Genomic DNA, 27290 nt, shown 5'->3' with positions numbered 1-27290 from the left:
TAAAATCATTTAGTTTTCTATTTCCACTGCTAATATAAATGTATTAGTAGAATAGCACTATTGCTGTAAACAAATAAGTAACAATGAACTGCTGTGGTAAATAAGGTAAATTGTTGAGTTAATTTTTTGACTAAAGTGGCACTGCTGATACATTATGCTTCCTTGTTTGCTTTATGTGTGCTGGGATGTTAAAAGTATTCTGTGCTCAATAAATAAATTAACCAATAGTTTTGTACTAAAGTACAAAATACAAGTTTTGTCATTTGAAAAGCAAAACATGAATACATTTAGGCCATTAACTTTTTATCAGTGGTGGAGCGTCATAACGAATGGAAACCTGTGAAAACCCGTGTTCGGCATTTGGCCCAATGTTTGATTTGGTTGTGTTTGGGTGAAAGAGCAGGGCAGGTGAAGCAGCTGCTCAGCAGGGGAAGAAGGTCTGACTGAACGGCCTTGAGGAGAGGAGAGTTTTAGCGCGGCCTGTAGGCGGCGCTCTGCACAGCCAGAACACACACTGAGAGCGAGTGTGTGTGTGTGTGTGACCGTGTGTGTGTGTCAGTGTACAGTGTGTGTGTGTGTGTGGAGGGGGAGAGGCAGGCAGCAGGCTCAGGCTGGGAGAAATTGACGGGGAGGGAAGGCAGGCAGAGCGCGGTTCGGTCTCTGTGGCCCGCTGTCCTCTAGTCCTCGATGCCTGGGAACACTCACCGCCCCCCGGAGAGAGGAGCACACCGAGGCTCGGGCGCCTCCGCCGGCTGCGGGTTCCTGCTAACGCCGAGAGAGATGGACGCGGTGAGTCAGAGCCTCTCTCTCTCTCTCTCTCTCGTTCTGCTCTCTGTCTCTCTATCTCTCTCTCTTATCCAGCCTGTTCCCGTCCTTTAACGGGCACGGTTTATATAAGCTCCGGTCCAGCCCGTGTTCCAGGCGGCGGGTCGTGCAGACGGCGCCGCGGGCCTCTGGTTTTGGGTTGAATTCGCGCTGTTGTTGTTTTTGTGTTTTTGCATTTTTAGCGAGCGTTTGATGCGTTTGACGGACAGACGGTACGTTTGGAGTGTGTGTGCGTGTGTGTGTGTAATATGTGTGTGTGTATGTGTGTGTGCCTGTTGAGGGCTCCAGCTTCACCTCGGCTCTCAAACGCCTGCTCAGTCCAACATCTCCCTCCTCCACCACCTCCTCCTCCTCCTCCCCGTATAGACCGGCCGATCCCCGCCGCTCCGTTCACTCCAACCGCTGGAAGCTCTGCGGCACGGGCGGCGCGGCGACAGCGGTGGACGGTGAAGTGCACGGTACCGTTACACCGTGAACAAACCGCTAAACGCTGACTGAACGCGCCAGCGCTGAGCTCGGTTTCGCCTGGCCGAGGTCAGTCGCTCTCAGGGCGGCTGTGGACCGTCTGCTCACCCCCTCCACACCGGTTCTCCAGCCCGAGTCCAGCCTTAGCGCTGGAGCCGGCGGACAGGCAGCGGCCGCGTCCCAATTTGTTGCCTCGGAGGAATGTGGCAGCGGCCGCCCGCATATGAGAAGGAGGAGGCGGCGGCGGAGGAGGAGGAGGATAGCACCGATGCGCTGGAATGTTGTGTGTTAGGTTCGACATTCAGCCGGGAGTACTGACTGATTTTACTCGACTTTATTCCACAGGGTGTTCTGTCGATTTGTGTTACCTTGTCAAAACCTGCAACTGTAACTAGTGTAGTAGCTATATAATATGTTTGAATAAGGCTGCATAATAGCCAAGTAAGCTAGCTGAGCTAAATTAAGCAGTAGATAGCTTTAAATAGGTTAGGTTAACTAGATTCATCATAGTTTTTCATAATTAGAAGAGCACTATAAAAACACTATATCAGAACTCCTGATATTCTTCAGGCAGAGAAATAGCTATTGATTATATAAATGGGTTGTCTAAATACATCTCTGTAAATATGAGGTATTTGATTTAAGATCTCTCTAAAAAACAGCAAGCTAAAATGTATTTTTCACACCAAAAAAACATGAAAACATTAATTCACGCAGCGCATGCGCATAACAGAGGAGTAGCATATATAAATGGGTAGCACAACTCGACAGAACACTGGTTCATAGAGAAGGACCTGAGCCACAGAAGGTGAAACGTTAGCCTGCTGTGGACTGGAATATGGTAGCCGCACGCGCGCGCGCACACACACATATATATACACACAGGCGCGCGCACACACTGTTACGTAAGGCGGCGGACTGCTTGCTGGTGCGGGTGATGATGATGCCGCGCGCGGGGCTCGGCTGGCTCTCGTTCTGCATCTACGACAAAAACAACAAAACAACAGCCGTGCTGCCGCTCGCGCTCTCGGTACCGCGCCGAAATTATATAACCCGTATGATTTTAAGATCGTCACCGCGCGCGCATCCGGGCACCGAAATCAGTCAGCCCCAGCTTCTGTCAGGCCTGCGCGTCCACACACTCACTCGCGCGCGCGCGCACTGCAGGAGTGGACCAAGGCAGGCTGCCGTCGTGTCGTTAGCGGTAATGGCGCGCGGATGCCGCTCCGCTAGTGGCCCGTGCGCGTTATGTAACGGAGCTGGCCGCTACGAAAGGCGTGCGAACGGCCCGGAGGCGCGAGACAGGCTGCAGAACGGGGGATGCCACGGGCACGTAGCCCCGTACCCTCACTGCGGCTCTCTCAGGTAGATGTGAGGGAGAAACCCACCAGCAGACACTGGGAAGCGCATTGGAGGCCAGTGCTTGTGGCTACTGGTACTCCAGTACAGGGTACAGGCTGCAGAATCAGAAATTGTGTTGCTGCTTCATGCTAGATTGATAAGACAGTAGTTGTAGTTGCAGATACACACACTAAGGTTGCAAAGATTAGTCGATTTTAAAAATGTATGGACTTCACATTTACAACGATTAGTGTTGACTATCACTTCGTTAATTTGTTACTGCACTGCACTACACAAAGTGCTGGGGACAGAAACGCATTGGGGAGTGTTCAGGGTCGCTCACTCACTCGTTAGTTCACAGTTCACAATCAAGTCTCCAAAAGTGCCCAAACACAATACACAATACTTACTAAATTTCAGAAAGTTTTACACTTCTTTCTCACTATCGTTTGAGCATTTAAACCCCATGTATTTCTATTATTTCAAAGAGAGAGAGTTCGGTGCAGGAGCCGTGCCCACAGCAAGCAGAGATGAATGGCATGGTAGAAATAATCATTGGTCTACCATCATCAATGTCAAGATCTGGGTGAAAAATTAATGCAACACTGGATTGAAATAAATCTTGTGACAGTTTATTGAAACAATGCCACAGCAAATGATAAAGGCAGTCTGACAAAATATTACAGTGTGTTTCTTAAAAAAAAGGCTGTTTTGTGACTAAACTCATACATACTGACTAGTATCTGAGTATCTTCAAATTCTCCTGCTTCTATTGCTTGCATTGATGCACTTGCATTGTTATATGCCTTTTTTGTTCAAGCCTAGGCTGCGTTTCTTGGATAGGTTTGGCATGTTGGTTCCTTCTCTTTATCTCTAAAGAAACTCTCTACTATAATATAGACTAACAGATTGGAACACCTCATTTGTTTATTTTGTTGATCCTGCTTTTGTTGGAGTAGCTGTCTCTAATATCCAGGGAGGGCTTTCGATTAGATTTTGGATTATCAGTATTGCTTTGAGAATTTGATTGTGTTCAGTGACAAGAAGAGCATTATTGAATTGAATAAGATAGTTCTGAGAAAATAGCAGAAAATAGTTTTGTTGGGGGCTTTTTATTCCTCAAACCCACACCGGGCATAAGACACAGTGCCAGGATGTACAAGTTAGTTTATATCTCTCTTTTATTTGTTTGTTTATTGGCACTGGTACCTAACCACAGGGACTACACAAGCCATGTGATTGTCTTTACACATCTGTGTCAGCAATGGGTGCAGCTCAAAGTAGCTGAACAAATTCCTTAAAAGGGGTGTCTACTATCACAATATTTCAGGGTATTTTTGTTTTTGAGATAGCAATGTTTTTGACAATATTAACAAGAGTACACTAGTGCAACAAAATAATTGATGCTTCTCAAATTTAGTTACAACTGGGAGCCAGATCCTATTGAAAAGGTAAGGTTTACGGCTCACCGCTGGGGCATCTCAGTGTAAGAAAGCTGCAGCACCTTATTCAACCTCTAGAGCTGTAGCTGCAGCCACTCACTTGTGAAGAGCATGTTTTGTACAGGGGTTGCAGGCTCTGCTCGGATCAGCCAGCATAGAGTTTTTTTCCCTCGAAGTTCTGCTGTTCACATGTGTAGAATGTGTAAGACTAGCATGCTTCATTTAGAAAAGAGAATAAAGACCTCAATAACCAGATATTCCTCTCACAGTGAGTGATTATTAGCAAAGCAACACAGCAGAGCTAACAAACATCCCCAACTAACCACACAAACCAGCAAACAGTTTAAGACCACATTTAATCACACATGTAAGTTCAGCAGCAGTGAGAAAGATTAAGCAATTGTGTTCAGTTTTTAGTGCTGGATACTATGCACACCTTTTAAGTCATGCTTTCACTTTACAGTTCACAGTGCAGTTCTGCAGTTAAAGGGATTGGAAGCTCGGCCAGAGTGTTTTTATAGTGGTTGATTGTAAACAGCAAAGGATTAATGTTGTTTATGTTTAAATTACATTTACATTTAACAGTTAATATAAGATATGTTAAGCAGAAAGGTGAGCCCTGAAAAACCACCATGAGTGAGGTGGCTGATGGTAGCATCCCTGCCCAGGTAATGGTTGTTGACAGGTGACGTAATGTAGTTCTCTTCTGAAGATATTCTGTGGTCAAGGCTTTTCTGCAGTGAGTTATTACTATTATATTTTACCTTATTTTCAATTACTTACCTTTCTAACGGTACGCTAATATTGTTCTGATTTTTCATCGTATACAAGTAGCTCGCTTATGTTAGCATTACATCCATGTAGTGCAGGGCGGTATATTGGTTAATCTGGAAATTAAAAACGATTTGCATTTTTCATATATTCTCAATATATACTCAATCGATCCAGATAAGCCCAGAATCGATCCTGGGCACAGAATCTTGTTTTTTTTTTTTTAAGTGATTAAACTCGGACACGAGGTGGAAAAAAATTAAAAAGCAGTAAGTATAGCACTTTTACATGTATTTATACTGTTGCTTGAAGGATCTTTTAAATGCACACTAAGTTAATTTATTTGTTAACTGGAGAAAGAAGGAAATTGTGGCTGATTTTAATACTTTAATGCCTCTTATGGCTTCAATAATAACATTGTAGATTGATATTATACATGTCTTACTTATGCAATAGATCTTAAAAAATATGTCTTGAATATTTAAACATTGAGTATTTTAAGTCTGTTCATAGTGTTTATGGAACTATTTAAAATATTTAGTTTTGTAAGGGAAGCCGGGTTAAAGTTGTTGGCATATCTCTTTTTAAGGTCTATTGTTTACATTGTTCAGCTGTTTTTTTCTGATAATTAAGTCTGAATTCTTCATATATTGTTTAATGTTGTGGGGCAAAGTAAATCCGATACTAATTAAAGGCTTAATTTAAAGCCTTAGTGTCACAAACCTATATAAAAGTCTAGTCATGCAAAAATAAATAAATAAAACATTCTGTGAAACCATCAGAATCTTGATAAAAAAATGGGATATACATTGTTGGTCATACCGCCCAGCACTACATCCATGTGTTGTTTTGATCCAGCCAGGCTTGCACACAGACACCTAGGCAGAGCAGCACAATGATGACACTGATTATTTATTCATTTATTTGAATATTTCTGTTTTATTCCAGGATTAGATTTTTATTCAGCCACTTTGTGTTATTTATTAGTAAACTCTTTACTGTTTTAATAGGATAAAACATTCATATGAATAAGTTCTGCAATGCTAAGCACAAGTTTTCTTTATTACAGCCAGCTTATCTTTACTGTTAGGACAGTTGGTCTGTGTTGTCTTCGTGCTTCAACAGAGGGTTTTCTAGCTTCGTTTTACAGGTGTAAACTGTAAAGGTTTAACAAAAAATAATATATCTCTAATATCAGCATCTACATAGAACATCATCTACATAGAACAAACATGGGCTGATCTGCCCAGACTACTCTAACACTGCACTCCCCCACAGGAGGAAACACACACAGCGCTCTACATGACATCACACAGTGTGAGCGTGAGCTATTTCAGGCTGGATTTGTCACAGACTCCAATCTCATTCATTCTTTTCTGTAGGGAAATGCATTGAATAAAAAAACACAGTCTAAACTTTCATTAATATACATCTCAGGAAAAATACAAGAAACCACTTAAAAATGAGGAGTTTATATGATTTTACCAAATTGAAAACCTCTGGAATATAATCAAGAGGGAGATGGATGATCACAAGCCATCAAACCAAGCTGAACTGCTTGAATTTTTGCACCAGGAGAGGCATAAAGTTATCCTCCAAAAGCAGTTTGTAAGACTGGTGGAGGAGAACATGCCAAGATGCATGAAAACTGTGATTAAAAACCAGGGTTATTCCACCAAATGTTAATTTCTGAACTCCTAAAACTTTATGAATATGAACTTGTTTTCTTTGCATTATTTGAGGTCTGAAAGCTCTGCATCTTTTTTTGTTATTTCAGCCATTTCTCTTAAGTGAATGCTCTAAATTACAATATTTTTATTTGGAATTTGGGAGAAATGTTGTCTGTAGTTTATAGAATAAAACGACAATGTTCATTTTATTCAAACATTTAACATATAAATAGCAAAATCAGAGAAACTGATTCAGAAACTGAAGTGGTCTTCTATTTTTTTTCCAGAGCTATACATCAATAATCACCAGCTGACAGTTCACCTATGAATTCACAACGTGAATGCATATACAGGGGTTGAACAATGAAACTGAAACACCTGTCATTTTAGTGTGGGAGGTTTCATGGCTAAATTAGACCAGTCTGGTGGCCAATCTGCCTTAATTGCACATTGCACCAGTAAGAGCAGAGTGTGAAGGTTCAATTAGCAGGGTAAGGGCACAGTTTTGCTCAAAATATTGCAGCAATGCACACAACATTATGGGTGACATACCAGAGTTCAAAAGAGGACAAATTGTTGGTGCACGTCTTGCTGGTGCATTTGAGACCAAGACAACAAGTCTTTATGATGTGTCAAGAGCCACGGTATCCAGGGTAATGTCAGCATACCACCAAGAAGGATGAACCACATCCAACAGGATTAACTGTGGACGCAAGAGGAAGCTGTCTGAAATGGATGTTTAGGTACTAACCCGGATTGTATACAAAAAACTGATCAAATCACGGCAGTTCAATGTGCACCTCAGCTCTCCTGTTACCACCAGAACTGTCTATAGGGACAATAAATTATTGTGGTCTAAAACCAGGTGTTTCAGTTTCATTGTCCAAGCCATGTATATACAGCTCTGGAAAAAATTAAGAGACCACTTCAGTTTCTGAATCAGTTTCTCTGATTTTGCTATTTATATGTTAAATGTTTGAATAAAATGAACATTGTTGTTTTATTCTATAAACTACAGACAACATTTCTCCCAAATTCCAAATAAAAATATTGTCATTTAAGGCATTTATTTGCAGAAAATAAGAAATGGCTAAAATAACAAAAAAAGCAGAGCTTTCGGACCTCAAATAATGCAAAAAAAAATCATCAGTTTTAAAAGTTCAGAAATCAATATTTGGTGAAATAACCCTGTTTGTAATCACAGTTTTCATGCATCTTGGCATGTTCTCCTCCACCAGTCTCACACGCTGCTTTTGGATAACTTTATGCTAACACACTCCTGGTGTTAGAATTCAAGCAGTTCAGCTTGGTTTGATGGCTTTTGATCATCCATCTTCCTCTTGATTATATTCCAGAGGTTTTCAATTTGGTAAAATCACGGAAAAATGTCATTATTAAGTGGTCTCTTTTTTTTCCCCAGAGCTGTATATATATTTTACCCGATACAAGATGCTGGTGGACTGTACTGAACATTGTGTAAATGCTGTAGAAACAGTAGCTCATGGGCTGAGGGCGACTGAGGCCTAGCGCCTGGAAAGGCTTGTTTTGGTCACATCTGCTCTGCCTGTAATTATTATTTATTACATTATGAGAGTGGTCTGTTAACACTCTTACTGTTTAATAAGTTTATGAAGGAAAATGGAGATTATTGATAAAACACTGCTGCAGAAATAGCAGCTCGAGAACTGAGTTGTGGTGTATATAATTTGAGATATTTGATCAGCGTGATGATTTCAGCCAACAGGTCTTGAATCTTTGTAGATGATTTTATTAACGGTTGAGAATTAACGTTTGCCTGTCATGATAGTTACATTATCAGATTATTGTACATTATATAGACACAACCTCAGTATTTTTTGCTGGACTCAGTATTGCCCATTATTTAAAAAAAAAAACACTACAGTATCTTCTGACACCTTCCACTTTATTAGAAACACCCACAGAAAAAAAAAAATCTTAGCAAAGAGAGACCATTAACATGAGTGAGCTGGTATTTCTATTATTTTATTTACTATATTTAATTAGATATTTACTTTTTCCTATTCTGTACATTTGTTCAAGAAATGGATTATGGATTAAGGATTAAGGATTATAATTTCTCTAGTTACTCATTATATGATAAAGATGTACCATGAGATATTAAGGAAACGTGCATCAGCCAGTATTTACTTATTTGAATCTGTCCCATTTTCACACTCAGGGTTGCCAGGTATAGACAACAGCAAGATGGCTATTTTTCTGCTAAACAGGTGATCTCTGAGCTTCAGTAAGGTTACTAACCATAGCTGGCTAATTTACCATCACCACTAGTGTAGTAGAGACATTCATTTTAGACACTGAAATTTATATCCATCAATCAGCTACAAAGTAAAGACTCGCCACTGTGTGTCAATGTCATCTGGCAACCAGAGTCAGCTTATGGGGAGGAGTAGGTAGGGCAGAAACTCAATCCAGAGTTTAAAAAATGCACACCTCGCATGTATTAATGATTGTTCCTAAAAAATTAAACAATATTGATTATCACACTTTTTTCTTTTTTTTTGTGATTGGCCTAGTTCACTTCACAGGCTTGCGTACCTCATGTTAGTGTAAAGATGCAGTGATATTCTTTTCCATTTAAAATTTTAGATAAAGCTGTTTCTGTGTTAATTTATAGACATTTAGATATGGACATTATTCTCCGAACATCTCAAAATGCTTATAGGTTATAAAAAAGTTTATATACTTTTCAATATTTTGATATGAAAAATGAATATTTTTGGACCAAAATCCAATAAAATGAAACATTTGGCAAACTAATAAAGCTGAACACAGTTTTACAGAATTTTCTTGAAAAACACTTGATAACATTTCAAATCTTGGATCTGCGCTTTCACAGAGATACTGAGTAGCACATATCAGTGAGTAGCACAACTTGACAGAACACCAGGGTCGTGCATCAAAGCACCGCTCACAGACTCTGGGCAGTGTTTGGACTGCTTGGTGTGTCAAGGTGCACAATATACATAGCATTCTGACAGTACTACATTCATGTAAAGCCAAATCAAAACAAGAGACCAACAGTAGACCATATGGGAGTTTAAATTTAACGTATTTTTCTGCCTTTAAGGCGCACCTAAAATCCTTAAATTTTTCCAAAAATCATCAGTGCGCCTAATAATCTGGTGCACCTTATGTATGAATTCTACCAGTCAGGTGGTAAGAAGCAGAAGGCTATTTAGATGAATTACAGAGTATAAGGGAGTTAGTGCTGTTAACCATGGCTGGCTATGCTGCTAACCGGTGCTGGCGAGCACTGCTAACCGCAGCTAGCGCTCACTCTCAATTCTAAGCTTACTGTAAATACACAGTGCTTTACTCACACAAATAAACGGTTTTCAGGAGAGAAATCTGTGTAGATTAAAATCCTACATTTATATATGAAAAATACAGTACACAGAGAAAAACGGACATAATTTTGGTAAAAAAAAAACAATTGATGAAGCTAAGTTAGCTTACCTAATGTGACCAGCCCTGTACAGCTTCACATGCAGTTTGTGAAGTTGTAGTATATCAAGTATAGATGGTGAGCATGATAAGTGATGCTGTACACTTTATTTAGTTTAATTTATGTAATTATAAAGTACAAACAACCATAAACCGAGCTCTTACTTCCTCACTTCCTGCATTGTTTACAATAGTGCTCTGATACACACGGCGCTTCTTTTAAAAATGCTAACATTAAAGGAAAATAGGGGGGTGCCTTATTGTATCACACTAATAATATCGCCAAAATGTTTGAAACAATAAAACAAAACTCCAAATTGTGAGATTTTTGAATGTAGTCTACTTTATATTTGATTTATTTATTGTATTTGTTGTAATTGTAATTGTTTGTTTGCAGTTTATATGCATGCACTTTAGTTTGTCTTGGTAGATTACTGTTTATGAAATATTACTGTCATTTATATTAAATAAAACTTAGTTATATTTATTTTATTGCAGTAGTATATTCTTGAGAAATTTTGCTAAAGAATATTGTTATTGCAAAAATGCGATAACAATTTATTTATTTAATTTTTGCCATTTTTTTCAGCTGAACAGTTCCAGTTGCCAAATATTCTCTGCATTTTTAGTATGACTAGGATCCTGTCTGTTTGTGAACGTCCGCATTCATTCTTTGGACTTATCAGATCTCACATCACTTTTATATGTTGTTGTTGTTTTTTTGTGTGCAGATCCAGATGTCACAGAGACGGATGTGAACTAAACGCCAACCCACCAAGCTAAAAACCTTCAGAACCAGCGGCCCGGTCAGCCGTAACATTTTCTCAACCCCTGATCACACAGGCCTGTCTCAGTGTCCGTTTCTGCTCACCCACTGATATAAATGAGTGACCCAGCAGGAGAGGTCCGGGCTGGGGTGCACGCCAGAACCCACACAGGTAAACACACCTGCAGCATGTAGGTACTGTCTGTACAGTAAGTGCTATCGGTGACCAGTGTACCAGTTAATCAAAGATTGTGTCATTAAAAAATTTTATATATATCTATAAAAATTCTGTGGTAATTCTGCAAAAATAATTCAGGGCATGTTTGGTAGTTGGTAGAATATGCTGAAACTCTTGTTAAAATCGCTTAACCTTAACCATAACCATAACCTAATATTATACAAATATTTTTGATATTTTCTGAAGCATGCAATTTACCATTTACATGTTCACTACATTAAAATGAATGTGTTTACATTATGTAAGGTAATATAAATATTAATGTTCATATTACACACATACTGTTCCTGTCAGTCTGACACTGTATTGACCATATATGCTTCAACTGGTAAAAATATCTAATGTTGGCCAAAACTGGCAAATTTAACTATTTTCTCATTTATTTATTTGTATATTTAGAATAAATACACAATTAATCTGTAAGGCGAGAAAGTACAGTTAGTAAAAACTCAAATGGAGTTAAAAATGTTATTGGAATATACTTTTTTTTTATATAATTTGTAAAAAGATTTGGATTATTAGGCATTGTTAAATGCAGTTCAGTTTGAACAACATTTCTACATTGCTAGAAAAGAACTTGTGATGATGTATACATGAGGATGATACTAATTGGTGTCTATCCCATATTAGCTGTTTTAAGGCTGATTTATACCTTTGTGTTGAACCTACTTCCTAGCCTCTGCATAGCCACCTCCCCAGAAATGTACCTATGTGTCTGGTGACATAGAAAGCAGCAGCTGTGATTGGTCCACCGAGCCTTATGTTACCACAATCACATTCCCGTCTAATAGGGGTGTAACGGTACGTCTATTCTTTATGAACTTTCACGGTACGGGGTCATGGTTCGGTTTGCACAACCACCTGCAGAATAAACAGTACCGCCAGTCTGTAGGAGACTTGTGGAACCAATGAACGGAATGAGGAACTAGTGTTCGCTGTGCTGAATTCGCACCTTTCCATAGGACATGAATGGTCGCCTGTCGCTTTCCAGTGTGAACGCAGGGTTAGGCGCTTGTACTGTATACATGCGCACAGCATCGTAGCGCACTTGCACAGGCTATGCCGTATACAATGCATCAACTCAATGCAGAAGTATAAACGAGCCTTGTGTTAGTCTGGTTAGCCTTGCAGCAAACCACAGACACCAATACAACATCTTGGCCTACAGAATACGTTTGGTTCAGTAGGGTAAAATGACAAGAATATGCCTTTTCCCATTATTCTATGTTATTTCTTGGGTTTCTTGTTGCTGTTGTTGCTCCCGGTTGTCTTTCTTCACCCTCTCTTTGTCCTCCCGTACAGAATGTCCTGGTTCAACGGCTTCCTAGTGCCCAGAGTGGACGATCGCAAGACCGCGTGGGGCGAGCGCAATGGCAAGAAGTCCAAGCGCAAGGGCGGCTCCTCGCTCTGCAACCCGCGCTACATGAGCTGCCTGCGGGACGTAGAGGCCATGGAGCCCCCTCCGCAGCCAGCCCACCTGCAGCCCCAGTGGGCCGGAGCAGGGAGCGGAGGAGGGGGCGGCAACTTCGGCATGCGCTGTGGCTGGCAGGAGGACCACTACGGCAAGCGGGGGGGCGGGGGGGAGAGCGTGGGGCTCAAATCTGTGGACCTGGGCTTCGAAGACGGTGACGCCAAAGGCCAGAAAGGCGAGGGCCTGGGGCGCAACGGCTCGGCAGATGACCTCGCCGGCGGCGGCTCGCTGACGGCAGCAGAGTGCTGGCAGCGTGTGGTACGCGTCTTCCAGTCCAAGAAGTTTCAGTCCCGCAAACTGGAGCGCCTCTACCAGCGCTACTTCTTCAGACTCAACCAGAGCTCACTGACCATGCTGATGGGCGTACTGGTCATCGTCTGTGGCGTCATGCTGACCTTTCACTGCGTGCACGCCAAACCCGACGTCGCCTACGCCTCTGCGCTGTCTGTGGCCATGGCCCTCTTTCTGGGCCTCATGGTGGTGTGCAACCGCAATGGCTTCCACCAGGACTACATGTGGATGGTAAGCTACTTGGTGATAGGCATGCTGATCGCTGTGCAGGTGTTCGGGGTGCTGATGGTGGCTCCTCGGAGCGCCTCGGAGGGCATCTGGTGGTCTGTCTTCTTCATCTACATCATCTACACGCTGCTGCCGGTCCGCATGCGGGCGGCCGTGCTCAGCGGAGGGGTGCTGTCCACCATTCACCTGCTCACTTCGTGGAAGTTCAACCAGGAGGATGAGTTCCTGTGGAAACAGGTAGGTGCAGTGCGGGTCTTTATCTTTTAGTTTCACTTTTAGTTTTATCTTATGGAACTGTGTAGAGGCTTCCATCTTTATCTGGTTGTACCAGTGTGGAAAGTTCTTTGTTGTCAACAATTTGTTGTGTATCCTCTGCTCATGGTAAATACAGTAAGTGCTTATTTCTGATCAGTTAAGGAAATTAATGTGTTGTTAGAGTTAGAGACGCACCTAATATTTGGCAACCAAAATTATTTGGCCGAAAATTGCAAAAAAAGCACCGTTTCTGTTTAGCAGTGGTGGCAGGACCACACTGAGATTTTATAAATATGATAAATATGAATGCATATATTGAATCAAAGCCTCTTTAGCTTGATGATGTATCATACTGCTAAGATCTCACCAATATCCAGCCCTAATTCTTATTCTCTACATACTATAAATTATACGAAATAAAGTGATCAGCATCACTTATCATTCTCAGTATCAGTTTACTCAGTTTATTATCTGTTCCTTCCAAGCTATTCTTTTTCCAGTTGAAGGATACAAGCTGTACAGGGCCAGGATAGTAACATTGCTTGAGCCAACTTAGCATTATCTTTTGTTTGTTTACCCAAAACTGGCCTTTTTTACATATGACTACAGCTGCGCTGCTGAGGTAGATTTATGAGTAGAATAGCACTGCTGAGATAAATGTATAATTAGAATAGCACTGCTGAGATAATTTTATGATTAGAATAGCACTGCTGAGGTTGGTGTATGATCACAAAAGCACTGTTGAGGGAAATTTATGATAAGAATATCAATGCTGGGGTAAATGTATGATCAGAATAGCACTGCAGAGGTTGGTGTACGATTAGAATAACACTGCTGAGGTAAATTTTTTATATTAGAATAGCACTGCTGAGGTAGGTGTATGATTAGAATAGCAATGCTGAGGTAGATTTATGATTAAGAATAGCACTGCCTAGGTATTTTATACTGCTTTCTTGGTTTGTCTGCTGGGATATCAGAAATTGATTTATAAATATTTTAAAATTTTGTAATTTGTAAAAATTTATTTTTGTAATAGATTTCTGTTTATGCTATTGAACTCAGCATTTGGTATTCAGCTAAATGTTTAATGTTCATTTCGGTGCATCCCTAGTAGGAGTCATTGTTGAGAGTTAAGGTTTATCCTGCGTCCTTGTTGTTCACGCAGTTGCCAGGTAACGTCATATGATCTCTAAATTAGTTACATTTTAATTCTCTTAATGAGCTGATATTTCAACAGCTGCAAATATACAAACACTTCAGAACTAATCTGATTTGGATATGACTCATAAAATCACATGGAGCTGTTTGCCTGCAGGGTCGATGGACGTTAATGTGTTTGAATTATTGAAGGAGATCGATATTATTAGCTGTAGAAGAGCTATCTGGTTAAACAGCCCTGAGATACAGGCTTTACTCTGAATATACATACTTTCTCTGTTCAGTGTCTCACCCGGAGTGCTAAAACTAGCCACAAGCTAATGTTCACTCATTAGGAGTGTTCTTCCTGTCTGCTCTCAGTTCTGAGAGGTTTAGAGAAAGTCGAGTTGTTCTGTGGAGAGAGGGTGTGCGGTCATCGCGAGCTTGCTGATTATATTTGGACTGAGCTATTTGTGCAGAATCATATTGGTATTAAAAAAAACTAGAAAACTAGAGAATATTTTGCTCCAGTCTGTCGAATGCCTTGTTTAACAGACTTTTTTTGTTTGTTTTATGTTAAGTATAACAAATAAATCTATAGTGTGAAGTGTATTGTTGGTCTCAGTCATCTGTAGTTAAGGGCCCTATGAAATCCGTTTTATTTTTTGGTAAATATCCATTGTAGTTTTTTTTTTTTCGTTAGATTTTGCATTTTTAGGTTTTTAATATTGCTATAATGTGATAAAAATATATTCAATTAAATTACATGCTCTGTGATTTTATCTAAATTAATTATTATTATATATTTTTTATATTTTTTATTATTATATATTATTAATAATTTAAATTCACAGCTGTCCTGGGACAATATATCGTCCATTAAAAAAGACCTAGACCAATTTTTGAGGTTGATTTGCCCTTACCGTCAAATTCAAAAACTCCCACATCTCCACAGATGATACTGGGATAGTGTCTATAATCCAATACAGTCCTCTGATCTTCTCCCAGAACAGTCAGGCCGCCCTGATCTTGAATCCTAAATAGGAAACATGTCATCCATATCCGTTTCTTTTACATGCCTTTTTCTGAGCAGAAAGCAGGCAACTAGAAAAGCAATAGTTTCAGCCATGTTTGCACAAAATGTCGTCATGTGGGGAGGGGGGGGGGTCTCATATTTTTAACATCAGTTAGGATTATAAAATCCTGTAGTGTGGGCCAGGCATAAGACTTGGGTGGTTTTATCTGTGGTCACAGTGTGTAGTTGTGTGTTGAGCCAGAGGCCTGAGGGGTGGGCTGAAGGTCAGGTAGCCGAGCTGAATGAGAGTCCAGCAGCCTGAACCTCAGATCTCTATACCCCACCCACCACCAGTGGATCAGCGCCATGCAGAACACCATCACCCAGCTCTCCCTCCACCCTTACACAACAAACACTTTGTCTGCTGTGGAGAGGGAGAATGTGTGTGTGTGTGTGTGAGTGTGTGTCTAATGGTCTTGGTTTGGTTCTCAATGTGTAATTGTTAGGATATAACAAAAATACTATATATCAAAATATTTATTTTACATGCGTTCAGTATCACTTATTGTGCCTAATATCAGTTTCACTTTACTAAATCTTTACTAAAACGTATCCAGCTTTAAAATATGTGTGCTGTATATGGATGTGATGGTAACATTAGCTAACTTTTTCTTAGTGTTTGTTTGTTTACCAAAAGACTGGCTGCCCTTCTCTGTGTAAATTTCAGTCACACATGACTTAAATAGCCCTGCTTAGGTAAATTTAGGACAGAAATGGCACTGCTGAGGTAAATTCATAGCTAAAATGGCACTTCTGAGGTAAATGTATGATTAAAACATCACTGCTGAGGTAAATTCATTGCTAAAATGCCCCTGCTAAGGTAAATTTATGCTTAGAAAAGCTCCTTTGAGGTAAATATATTGCTAAAGTGCCACTGCTGAGGTACATTTATGATAAGAAAAGCTCCTTTGAGGTAAATATATCACTAAAGTGCCACTGCTGAGGTAAATTTATGATTAAAACAGCACTTCTGAGGTAAATGTATTGTGCTTTGTTTATGTGTCTTATATTACAAATTATAGTTATGTAATTGCCTTTTCTTTAAATTTAGGCTATTAAATTCTATTCAGTGGTGTACAGAGTGGCAAACTTTGTACTGTCAATCACTTTGATGTATGAAAGGTCATAAATAAAAGTGATTAAATAAAATGATATATATTTTTTAATGTTATTTATTATTGAGTGACTGGTGAAATCTGACTTGGTTGGAGCAACTGTAGCAAGACTAGTAGAAGAAAACAACTATCAAACTTTTGCATAGAATGTCTAGACAATAATAATAAGGGTTATTTGATTTATAACAATAGAGGTTCCCTTTTTTTTAAAGATTCTACATAGAACTGTGTACATAAGGTCTATTAGCATCTATAATAAGTATATAAATAATTATATTATCTATATTAGTACTCGAATTGTCAGGGATCTTTGATCTCAGATGCAGTCAGTGGTGATGACCCTGATATTTATTTAATTTCACTGATTCTCAGACTGTGTGTGTGTGTGTGTTGAGCGTGGGGATGCTTGTGTAGTGTATGGATTAATCTGCGCTCAGCCATTTTCTCTCTTTAAATAATAAGTGACCTTGATTTGCCCGACTCTGCTGGAGCTAAATTTAGCCGTAAACGTTTAGACTGAGAGTCTGGTTCTACTTCCTGTTAAACCCATTCAGATTTCTCACAGTGCTGCACTATACGGGACAGGACGAGGGACGCTGCTGCTCACTGGAACAGTGTGTATTGTGTGTATTGTTGTCCAGTGTGTATTATATAGTGCATACTGCCATTCACAGCTATACACAGCTCCGACAGGAAGTGATGCATGGGGGTTGCTGTGCTGTGTGGGTGTTTTTCATTCTTAGGCTTTCTAAGTTTTAAATTCAAACTAAATATTCAGAAATGTTATATTTCCTTGAGAAGCAGAATCGTATATACTATACAGTGATGTTTTATATCAAGCCGCAGTCCCTAAGATGTTTTCTTTTAAATTGAAATCAGTAGTATTCCTAAGATGTGAGGTGGAAAATACTCGGAATTAATTATATTAGTGTCATGTCACTTTCATCATTGCAGTGTCTCATATATACATGCTAAAAACATAGTGGCTTGGTAAATTTATTTGACGTAATTGCTCTTAACATTTTAACAGTATTTCATAAATGAACAAAATGAACAGAACAGTAAATGCAAAAACACAGAATTTTCACAGCACTTTATATGCAGCAATAAATAAATGCATTAAAAGTACTCTTCTCGGACGCAGAGTGGTCCACTGTGCTAAGCACTGCCACCTGATCAGGAGATGGTTTGAATCCCGGTCATGCAGCTTGTCATCACTTGCCAGAGCCCTGAGAGAGCAAACTTGGCCTTCCCCTCATCCCCTCTGGTGATGTCAGTCAGCACAAGGCATCTGTTTGCTGAACTTTCCTCTGAGCACACTGTGATACTACTCAGCCCTGCTACATCAGCAGCAGTTCTAAAAGAGGCGGTGGCTGACTTCACATGTATTGGAGGAGGCATGTGCTAGTCTTCACCTAGTAATGTTGTGGCATTACTAGTGATGGGGGGATATACAGTTGAGTAGCACCTCAGTGGGTGGGAAAAATCGGCCTAACTAAATTGGGGAGAAAAGATTGGAGAACATTAGAAATAAATCTTTAAAAAAAAAAGTACTCTTACACATGCTTTGTGCTATTACTCATTCTGATCAGAAAGTTATTTATCATGTATCTTGGCATGTTCTCCTCCACCAGTCTTACACACTGCTTTTGGATAACTTTATGCCACTCCTGGTGCAAAAATTCAAAAAGTTCATCTTGGTTTGATGACTTGTGAACATCCATCTTCCCTTTGATTATATTCCAGAGGTTTTCAATTTGGTAAAATCAAAGAACAACAATTTTTGAGTGGTCTCTTATTTTTTCCAGAGCTGTATGTTCAGGCTATTTCATTTATGCGATGGTGGAAAAAGTGGCACAGTGTATAAAAACCTGTAAAGATTCACAGTTTGAGCCACAAGATTTACACATACATTTCTGGACAAGCTGAGAGAATATTTCATCATAATCATGATTCATTTTTAGCATGGTCCACAAAATAAGTTTCTGAAAATATTGAGGATATTATCAGTGAATAAAGAGCACTGACCAACTGCACTAAAATGACTCACCAAAATTACACAGTGCAGTAAGTGGCATTTTAAGATGCAGGATCTTTGCCAGTCAGCGGAGCATCAGAATGATCCAGTGTTCTCCTGTGACAAGGCGGCTCCAGATATAGTCCGGACCTGATTTTATGGACATTTTCTGGAATTCTATAAAAGAATGGTTTGACCAGTCTGTGGATATCCTGCACACAGCAGGGTGAGGTGCACTGTTGTGACACATTTCTTCTGTAATCATCATTAAACATTTATATATGACCTGTGCTGCAGTAACCCTGCTTCCTGTCCGTGTGGACCTGATGGGATAGTCTCTGTTGGCCTTGTTTATTGATGAGCCTTGGTGCCCAACACCCTTGCACTATGTTGTGGTTAATTCTTCTAGAGATCACTGTTGGTAGGTGCTCGCAACTGCTGACCGGGGGAATTCCACAAGCCTTGGCATTTCAGAGATGCCCTGACCCAGTTGCCTGATCTTCCTGAGTAGCTGAGGGGTGCATACCATAGCTCTTGAACTCAATAAACATCCAAAAAAGTGTTTTTACACTGCAAACAAACTGTGTTGTTCAGTTGATCGAGACCGAGACCACTTCTTTTATGGTTTTTCCACATCAAAACTATTTTGTCTGGTTAAACAGACTCTGGTTCCTTTGCACCCTTGTTGTGGTTTGTTTGGGCAGGTGCGAAAACAGTAATCGCACCCAGGTGTGGACCAGAACAACTGCACCGAGACCCGAGATGGTCTCGGTCTGGACCCAAATAAACTTCAGAGCAGTTTGCTTCTGAGGAGAATGTGATCTGACTTCGATCTGACCCTACTATCAAATATAATCCTCATGTGTTGGATAAACAGCTGTTCAGGTGCAGTTTAACCTGATTTACTACCCAGATAATTACTACAGTCGTTTTCCATTAATTTTAAAATGTCTAGTTGTGGTCTCTAGTATGAATGAAGCTGTTTTTTGTGAAGAAAAAAATGTTCCGGTGTTTCTATTTAGCCCTGCTTTAGTTAACTAGATTAGTGGTCCCTGAAGAAGGTCAGGATTTCGGCTCTTGCTCATGAATATTCACGCATCCAAACATATTGCCTCTGTTTGGCTAACAGCACTGCAGCAGAGAACGCCTACCTGCCTTCCCCCCACAGTCAATTTTACAGCTCTAAAACTCAAAGGACAAAATATTTTCAGAGATACAGCCTTAGTTATAAAGCTACAGCACTGAGTGCTGGGTAAAGTTAACTCTTAAACTTCACTTAACTTCAGACTCTCAGCATCGCTCGGCTGCGGGGAGAGCAGCGTCGCTTGGCATTGATAACGTTTCTTTCAGCTAAACTAACACTACTAAACTCTTATCTCAGACATGGTGATTCAGTGCCTGCGCAGTTTCGCTATGTCGAAGCCCCAGATTCCACTCTAGATCATAAAATATCGCTTTGACCGGTGTTCTGTTGAGTTGTGCTACCTGGTGCTTCCCTAGTGCTTCCCTAGTGTATATTTATGGTCTCTGTAAAATGCGAAATCCACCGGAGATCAGATGTAAACCTATAGTTACTTATACAAGATAGCTAACATTAACTAGATAGCTTTCACCAGCTCAGGTGAGAAAGTGTGCTCATGTGGTTTGTTGGGGTGCCTTTTTGCTGTGTTTAGGTTTTTACCTGTGTTAAAACAAACCAAACTGGGTGGTATTATGCTCCACGTAAATTAACTATAAGTGTGAAAACACCCTTAGTCTGAACTAATTTTCGTATATTGGTACGGACTGTGGTTCGTAGCACCTTTCAAACCTGCTGTTTTGTTTTAGACCAAAGTGAAAGGTCTGAAAGTCCGGGGCAGTCGAGACAGCAGTGAAAGCAGCCTCCATCTCCTCTCTCTTCTGTTATTAAGGTGGGAAACGGAAGGGAACAGACTAACTATCAGCTATCGCTCTGATTATCTCTGTTTTGGACACTATTTGAGCAGTTCACGTGGCCTAAGGGGTCAGAGGTGCATGCAGGGAGGTGAATCGCTGAATGATGTGATTGATCTGTAACAGTGTGAAACAGAGCTGGGTGTGAAATTCTCAGAACGGTTCTGATTATATAGCTCCATTTATCCTTCAGTGTCTACCTGTTCCCCATTCTCCAGTAACTGATTAAACTAGCCCTGTGAGTGTGTGTGTGCGTATGTGTGTGTAATCTGTGGGTTTGTTTGCTGTTAGTGTAACAGACTGTGAGAAATATAAACGGACCGGGCCGGCGCTGCTCGGGGCTGTTAATTCTGTACTGGAGATCAGAGCTATTTATAGAATATTCTCCCACTCTCCCACCTATTTATAATCTTTATATACACACACTCATCCTCTTTTTCTCTCCCTCTCTCTCTCCCTCTCTCCCTCTCTCTCTGTTTATGTGACAGAGATCCACATGCTACCAGTGAACCAGTGCTAACTGCTTATATTTAGGTCTGGGCAGTATAGAAAAAATAATAAAAATAAAAAATATAAATAAAGAAATAAGAGACCACTTAAAAAGGATGAGTTTCTTTGATTTTATCAAATTGAAGATGGATGATCACAAGCCATCAAACCAAGCTGAACTGGAGCGGCATAAAGTTATCCAAAAGCAGTGTGTAAGACTGGGGGGGAGAACAAAAACCAGGGTTATTCCACCATTCTCACCATTGGGAGAAATGTTGTCAGTAGTTTATAGAATAAAATTGCAATGTTCATTTTTTCTTAATTCTTAATTTTTCTTAACATAAACCTATAAATAGCAAAATCTTATAATTTTTTTTTTGAATATCATGCCTGAGAGTAGTACTGAGAGATTAATCTGATTATTTGATAAATTGATTTTCTAAATTAATTATAACAAACTCTTTCATGGAGCACTGGGTTTTTATTATTTTATTTATTACCTTAACTAAAATATAAGGAGGTTATGTTTGCAGCTTGTTCAATATAAAAGCTGTTGTAAGGTTAAGGGGAGAGTACTTCTATTCCTAATAAAAACAGAAATTGTTTAAATATAATTAAATTGGTTTCATACAAGTTTTATTGTGCTTGCAATAAATGTAAAAGAAACATTGTTTGTATATTTGAAAGCGCTAAATGTTCGTTCATTTTAATATCAGACAAAGATGACCTAAGTAAACATAAAAAGCAGCTTTTTTTCTATTAATAAATTAAATCATCATTTAAAAACTGCTTTTTATATTCACTAAGGTTATCTTTGTCTAATATTATAGTTTGCTTGGTAATCTGAAAAAAGTAGGTATGATTTAAAAAAAGCAAAAACAAAAAAATGTGTAGGAGAGCAAATACTTTTTCACAGCACTGTACATATATATTTTTTTCTCCCATTTTTTCTTCAAATTTAGCTACGCCAATTGTTCCACCCATTCAGCTGCTACTCATCTGTATATCCCTCATCTCTACAACACATGCCTTCTACAATACTCTTTTTTAACTGATGCTGATGCATCATTGCCGAGTAGCATCAGAGCGCGCTCGGAGGAAAGCGCAGCGTCTCGGTTCTGATACATCAGCTCACAGACGCCTTGTGCTGATTTACATCACCCTTTGGAGGGATGTTGGGAAAGAGAGCACCATCTACCCACCCAGAGAGAGCAAGGCCAATTGTGCTCTCTCGGGGCTCCGGTAGATAATGGCAAGCTGCATGACCAGGATTAGACCGCTGGACCACTCAGCGCCTTGCCACTGTACATTTGGTCACCCTGTCATGTGCCACTTTGTTTTTTTACTATGTTTGTGTGCACATATGTAGGAAAGAATGTGAGGCCTGATTAAATCTGTGTTCATGTTTTAGTATGCTTTTCTAAGAAACATCTCTTTAGTATAAGCTAGTGAGTGTGCATGTATGTGTGTACACATACTGCATGGTTGTTGGTCAGTCCAGGCTGAACATATATTAATAAATGGAAGTGTATTGGGAGCAGAGCGGATGCTGTTCACCATACCGTGGCTCTGTTTTATACATTTTTAGAAGCAGCATCATTAATAACACTGGAGTTACAGCACTGAGAGTGTGCCTGTGAAAACTCGCAGATTAACACGAGGCTACAGGGGTTATATGGGTTCAACACATGCTACTGCTAAACCTGCTCAGCACTATATGGATACATTATGTGTGCAAAAGTATTGCGACATTTAGGGGGTTTAAACGAGTTTATGCTGCTTTTGTTAGAGTAACTAGTGCTTTTATATGCATGATATTAGTTGAATTGCTACAGTTATCTAATTTCTTCTGATTGATTAGTTATGTAAACAGCATTGTTCGATTTCTTAGATCGGATTAAGAACTAAAATTCTGATGAATAAATCTGATAAAGGGAGCTGGATTTTGGTTTAATAATTAGATTTCTCAGTGTATGTAAATTCTTAACCGGGGTAATTTCTTTTTTTCAGTCATTGTGCATTAGAGCTGCAAAGATTAGTCGATATAATCAAAAATGCAGATTATTTAAATTTGATGACTACAAATTTCATTGCCAACTAATTTTTAATTTGTAGTCCCAAGTGCGTATTGCATTACACAGAATGTTGGGGAGAAAAACACAATGATGGGTAAGATAAGTAATGGGCTCGCCATTACTCGCTATACAGTTTACACCAAACTTGTTCTGTGTCCCCAAAAGTGCACAAACAACAGAATACTTATTTACTCACTAAATATCAATACTTTCTATATTTAAACAACATCTGGGCTTTTAAATGGATTTTAAGTCCCACGTTTAGCTGTTAAATGGCAGAAATAATTGTTGACTAATCGAATAATCAAAAAATTATAACCCGATTAGTTGACTAGCAAAATAATCATTAGTTGCATCAATGCTGTGCATGCAAGAAAACAGACCATGGGAACAGAAATAAGCACAAGATAGCGTCCAAACATTTTGGTCATAGCACCTCTGAAGCTGGACTTAAATACTCATTATCTTCTAGCTTAAGTGTCTGTTTTTATATTATATTGTCTTAATTTAAAAAAGGGGGGAATACATTTCAGGTTTTGTGTGATGTTTACAGTAGGGGTGGGCAATATTATATCGTATACAATATATCGTGACAGAAATATCATGATATTAAAAATCCATATCGTGATAATAGGGCTGTTCTGTCTTAAAAGTAGTCCATTATTCACTGTGATGCTTTAGGTGTATTTATTGTATAATTGTTTTAGTTTGCAGTTTATATTCATGCACTAAATATTCTGCAATATTATTTGCTGCATTATATTATTTTATGCTGTATTATTTATTTTGCCACATTATGATTATTCTGTTATACTATTATTATTATATACTATATTCCTGAAATGAATGATTTATTTTATTTTTCTATATCGTCAAGTATAAAGTATTGCAAAAATACCCTGAAATATTGTGGTATTATTTTAGAGCCATATTGCCCACTCCTAGTTTACAGCACATTTTACTCTGGAGGTTTATTGGCTGGTAGCAAAGCAAAAATTACTGAGAGAATTTAGATTATGATTCCATCTAAACACCTCTACCCATCTCTACTTGGATTTACTTTTTTCCCCACAGGATTACACAATATTTAAAGGAATTAGGATTCATTAGCAGAAAAAGATGGAAAATGTAAAAAATAGACCTAAAAAAACAAAAAAAACCCCACATTTTAAATAGTTCCATAAAAACAGACCTAAAATACTTAGTGTTTAAAATTTCAAAGAGATATTATTTAAATGCTCTATTGCAAAAGTAAGACCCAAGTTTAATATCAACTTTCTTGAAATGAAGGCATTGCAGTATTTTAATCAGCCACAGTTCTCTACTTTTTCCGGATCACAATAAATTCAGTTCAGTGTGCATTAAATTGTCCTTCAAGCTACAGTATTATTTTATTTAAAAGTGCTATAATTACTGCTCTTGAAGCTTTTTTTTACCTCGTATCCAGTGTTTTAGGGAGTTTCATCTCTTGTGCTGAATAAATGATTCTGCACTCAGGAACAGCAACAGGAGCTCCTCAGATAAAGTGCTGTTCTCATTTTTCTTCAGGCAGGACGGAGTAAGACTGGCTAATTTGCATTTGCATTGATTTTTGGCGGGGCTGATCTACACATAGATTTTGAATTCACAGCATTTCTGTGAGGGTTTGATTGCATTCAGCATGTGAATGTTGGATTATCACCACCCCTTCTCATCCCAATTTCCTAACTAATCCAAGATCAAAAGTACTGGACAGAGCAACACCATCATTCCCAGTGATAACAGTTTTGTTTCTTCACAGCTCAATACTGGGGGATTTATACCTCAGTTGTCCACCCTTGGAATTAGACATGGTGCCAATAGGTTCATGTGTGTTTCTCTGCTTCAGAGAATCTGCTCGTCCACAGTGAGGCTAGTCCTGGTGTCCGTGGTGTTTTGGTAGCGTGAGAGTGGCCTGTTGAATCCTGCGTTTGAGCTGTAGGCTAGTTTAGGCCGCTCTGTGAATCTGTGCTACAGCGGATAGATTGATATTGAGAGGTGCTGCTAATTGACCAGGCTGAGAGACTTAATGGGCTTTTATAATGAAAGCTAAACAGTGCTAATGCTGCTGACCCGGAGTACTCCTGCACAGCCCAGTTCAGGACACGTGTTAGCACAAGTCTGTGTTAAACAGATGTGTCAGGAACACACTGAAGCATGTTGTAGGAAACTCTGGCCTAGAACAACAATAGCCATCCAGACTTCAGAATCGATTACTGGAGAACATTACTGTGTTTTTCAGTAATCAAATCAAAATATTTACATGAACTTTTGTAATTAGTTAATAGCAAAAGTCAAGAGTTTAAATGAGTAACAATAATCAGTTTTTTTGCTTTGCAATCAGCCAATAAACTCACATATTAAGATATGACCTAAACATAACACAAAATCCAAAGTTGCATTTTTTTTTTAACACATCAATTTACAATATGACTATAAAGTATCTCACAAAAGTGAGTACACCCCTTATTTTTTTGTAAGTATTGTATTATATATTTTCATGGAACAGCACTGAAGATATGATACTTTGATACAATGTATCAAAAGTAACAAAGTATACAAAGTATATAAAAAGTATCACTGTAACGCTTGTATAACAGTGTAAATTTGCTGTGCCCTCAAAATACTGCATTTTTTGCACTATAAAGCGTACCGGATTATAAGGCGGATTATGCAACACTAGTAAGGAACAGGAGTGTCACCATGTGTTTCTTCTAATTTAAGTAAACAAAAGCTAAGTTAAGTAAACAAAACTACAATTCTTTAAAAAAAAGTCAAACAAGCACTGGTGGTAAATCTACACAAATTTCTCTCCAAAAACTGTTTATTTGGGTGAGTTAAGCGCTTCTGTTTATTTACAGTAAGCTTTGATTTCCAGATTTCCACTATAGCTGGGTGCAGCAATATTATCACTAGCAGCTAACCGCTAGCGCTAGCCGCCTGACAGCACTATACTGCTTAACCCTGGGTGTTCCGGTATAGCCAGGGCAATACTAGCAGTTCACCCCACATAGCTTGTTTTAACACTGTAAACACGCAGGCTACAGTCTGAATATACTCACCTCTGAATGGCAAAAAATCTTGCGGTTAGCGTGGATAGCGGCTAATGCTAATGCTGCTAGAGCAGTGCTAGCCAGGGTTAGCAGCAGGCTATGATTCGATAATACTCACCTCTGAATTGCAAACGAATTAGCGCTTAGCGCAATTAGTGTGTAATTTGATTGTGAACAAAACTTTGAATGCATGTAAACACGCTGATTGCGGGTTGAACGGAAGTGCAGGCCCGATGTGAATTGTGCTTTTAAGATGTGGCTCCTCTTCTTTCGGATCAGAACCTCTTCAGGAAAGCCACAGAGTGAGCAGGAAACCACCCTGCTGCTCCCTGTGGTGAGAGTTTGTGTTTCAGCACTGCGATGCTGCAACATGTTTATCATTAACTGGGGTTTTCACATTTAGGTTATAGACCACGCCCCAAGTATTCAGACACCCTTTTAGTTACTATGGGTATAAGAAAATAAAGATATTGCTGTTTACATGTAGTGATACTTGGAAGAGTGTTTCATTTAGTCTTGTATTTAAATCCCAACCGCTGGATAGCAGTGTTGTACTCTTCTGTTAGAGTCCACTGTTCTGATTGGATAACAAGTAAACTGTTTTTTTTTTTATTATTATTATTCAAATTTTATACATGTAACTGCTTTTTAAAAAATGATTTAAACAAACCCAATATATTGTGATATATTGAATCATAACTTGTTGTCCAGAAGGCCTGGTGTCACGGTGTAGCGTGCAGTTTTGGACAATTCCAGACAACTTTGACAGCCCAACTTTCAACTTAATGATGTCCTACAACCTGTAATATCTAGGAGTGTAACAGTGAACTCTGCTCATGATTTTGGATTTACGATTCATGATTTGATTTTCTCACAATATTTGGAATAAATTTTGAATGACAAAAACTATAGAGACTTTTTCTTCTTTTAAGTGTTTAAACAATAAAAAATGCACCTGGTATAAGTTCTCTATATTCTCTTCTAAGCGTAAGCAAACTACTGTGCTGTTTTATTTTTCTATTAATCACTTGTTTATTTAAACAATCTAGATTAAAACTATCATTGTCTAAGCAGACAGTAACAAAGAATATAGTAGTATAGTATGTAGTCGTTTAGTATTCTACTTTAAT

At 39.1% G+C, this 27290-nt stretch overlaps 1 protein-coding gene across 2 annotated transcripts in view; it reads left to right on the top strand.

The window, feature by feature from the left end:
* Positions 1 to 549: 549 nt before the first annotated feature.
* The window catches only part of adcy6a (adenylate cyclase 6a), a 90039-nt gene continuing 63298 nt past the window's right edge, over positions 550 to 27290 (top strand). Inside the window, exons 1-3 of one of the 2 annotated variants that reach the window (XM_049486293.1) lie at positions 550 to 789; positions 10732 to 10938; positions 12307 to 13231. In XM_049486293.1, the coding sequence (XP_049342250.1) occupies positions 12308 to 13231 (924 nt within the window). In that variant the 5' untranslated portion in view covers positions 550 to 789; positions 10732 to 10938; position 12307. Of the gene's footprint in view, positions 790 to 4676; positions 4742 to 10731; positions 10939 to 12306; positions 13232 to 27290 lie in introns of those variants that run through there. The other variant, XM_049486294.1, reaches the window with a different exon arrangement.

The sequence above is a fragment of the Astyanax mexicanus genome, chromosome 13 (genome assembly GCF_023375975.1).
Source record: "Astyanax mexicanus isolate ESR-SI-001 chromosome 13, AstMex3_surface, whole genome shotgun sequence".
NCBI lineage: Eukaryota > Metazoa > Chordata > Actinopteri > Characiformes > Acestrorhamphidae > Astyanax > Astyanax mexicanus.
This window is presented reverse-complemented; position numbering and strand designations above follow the sequence as displayed.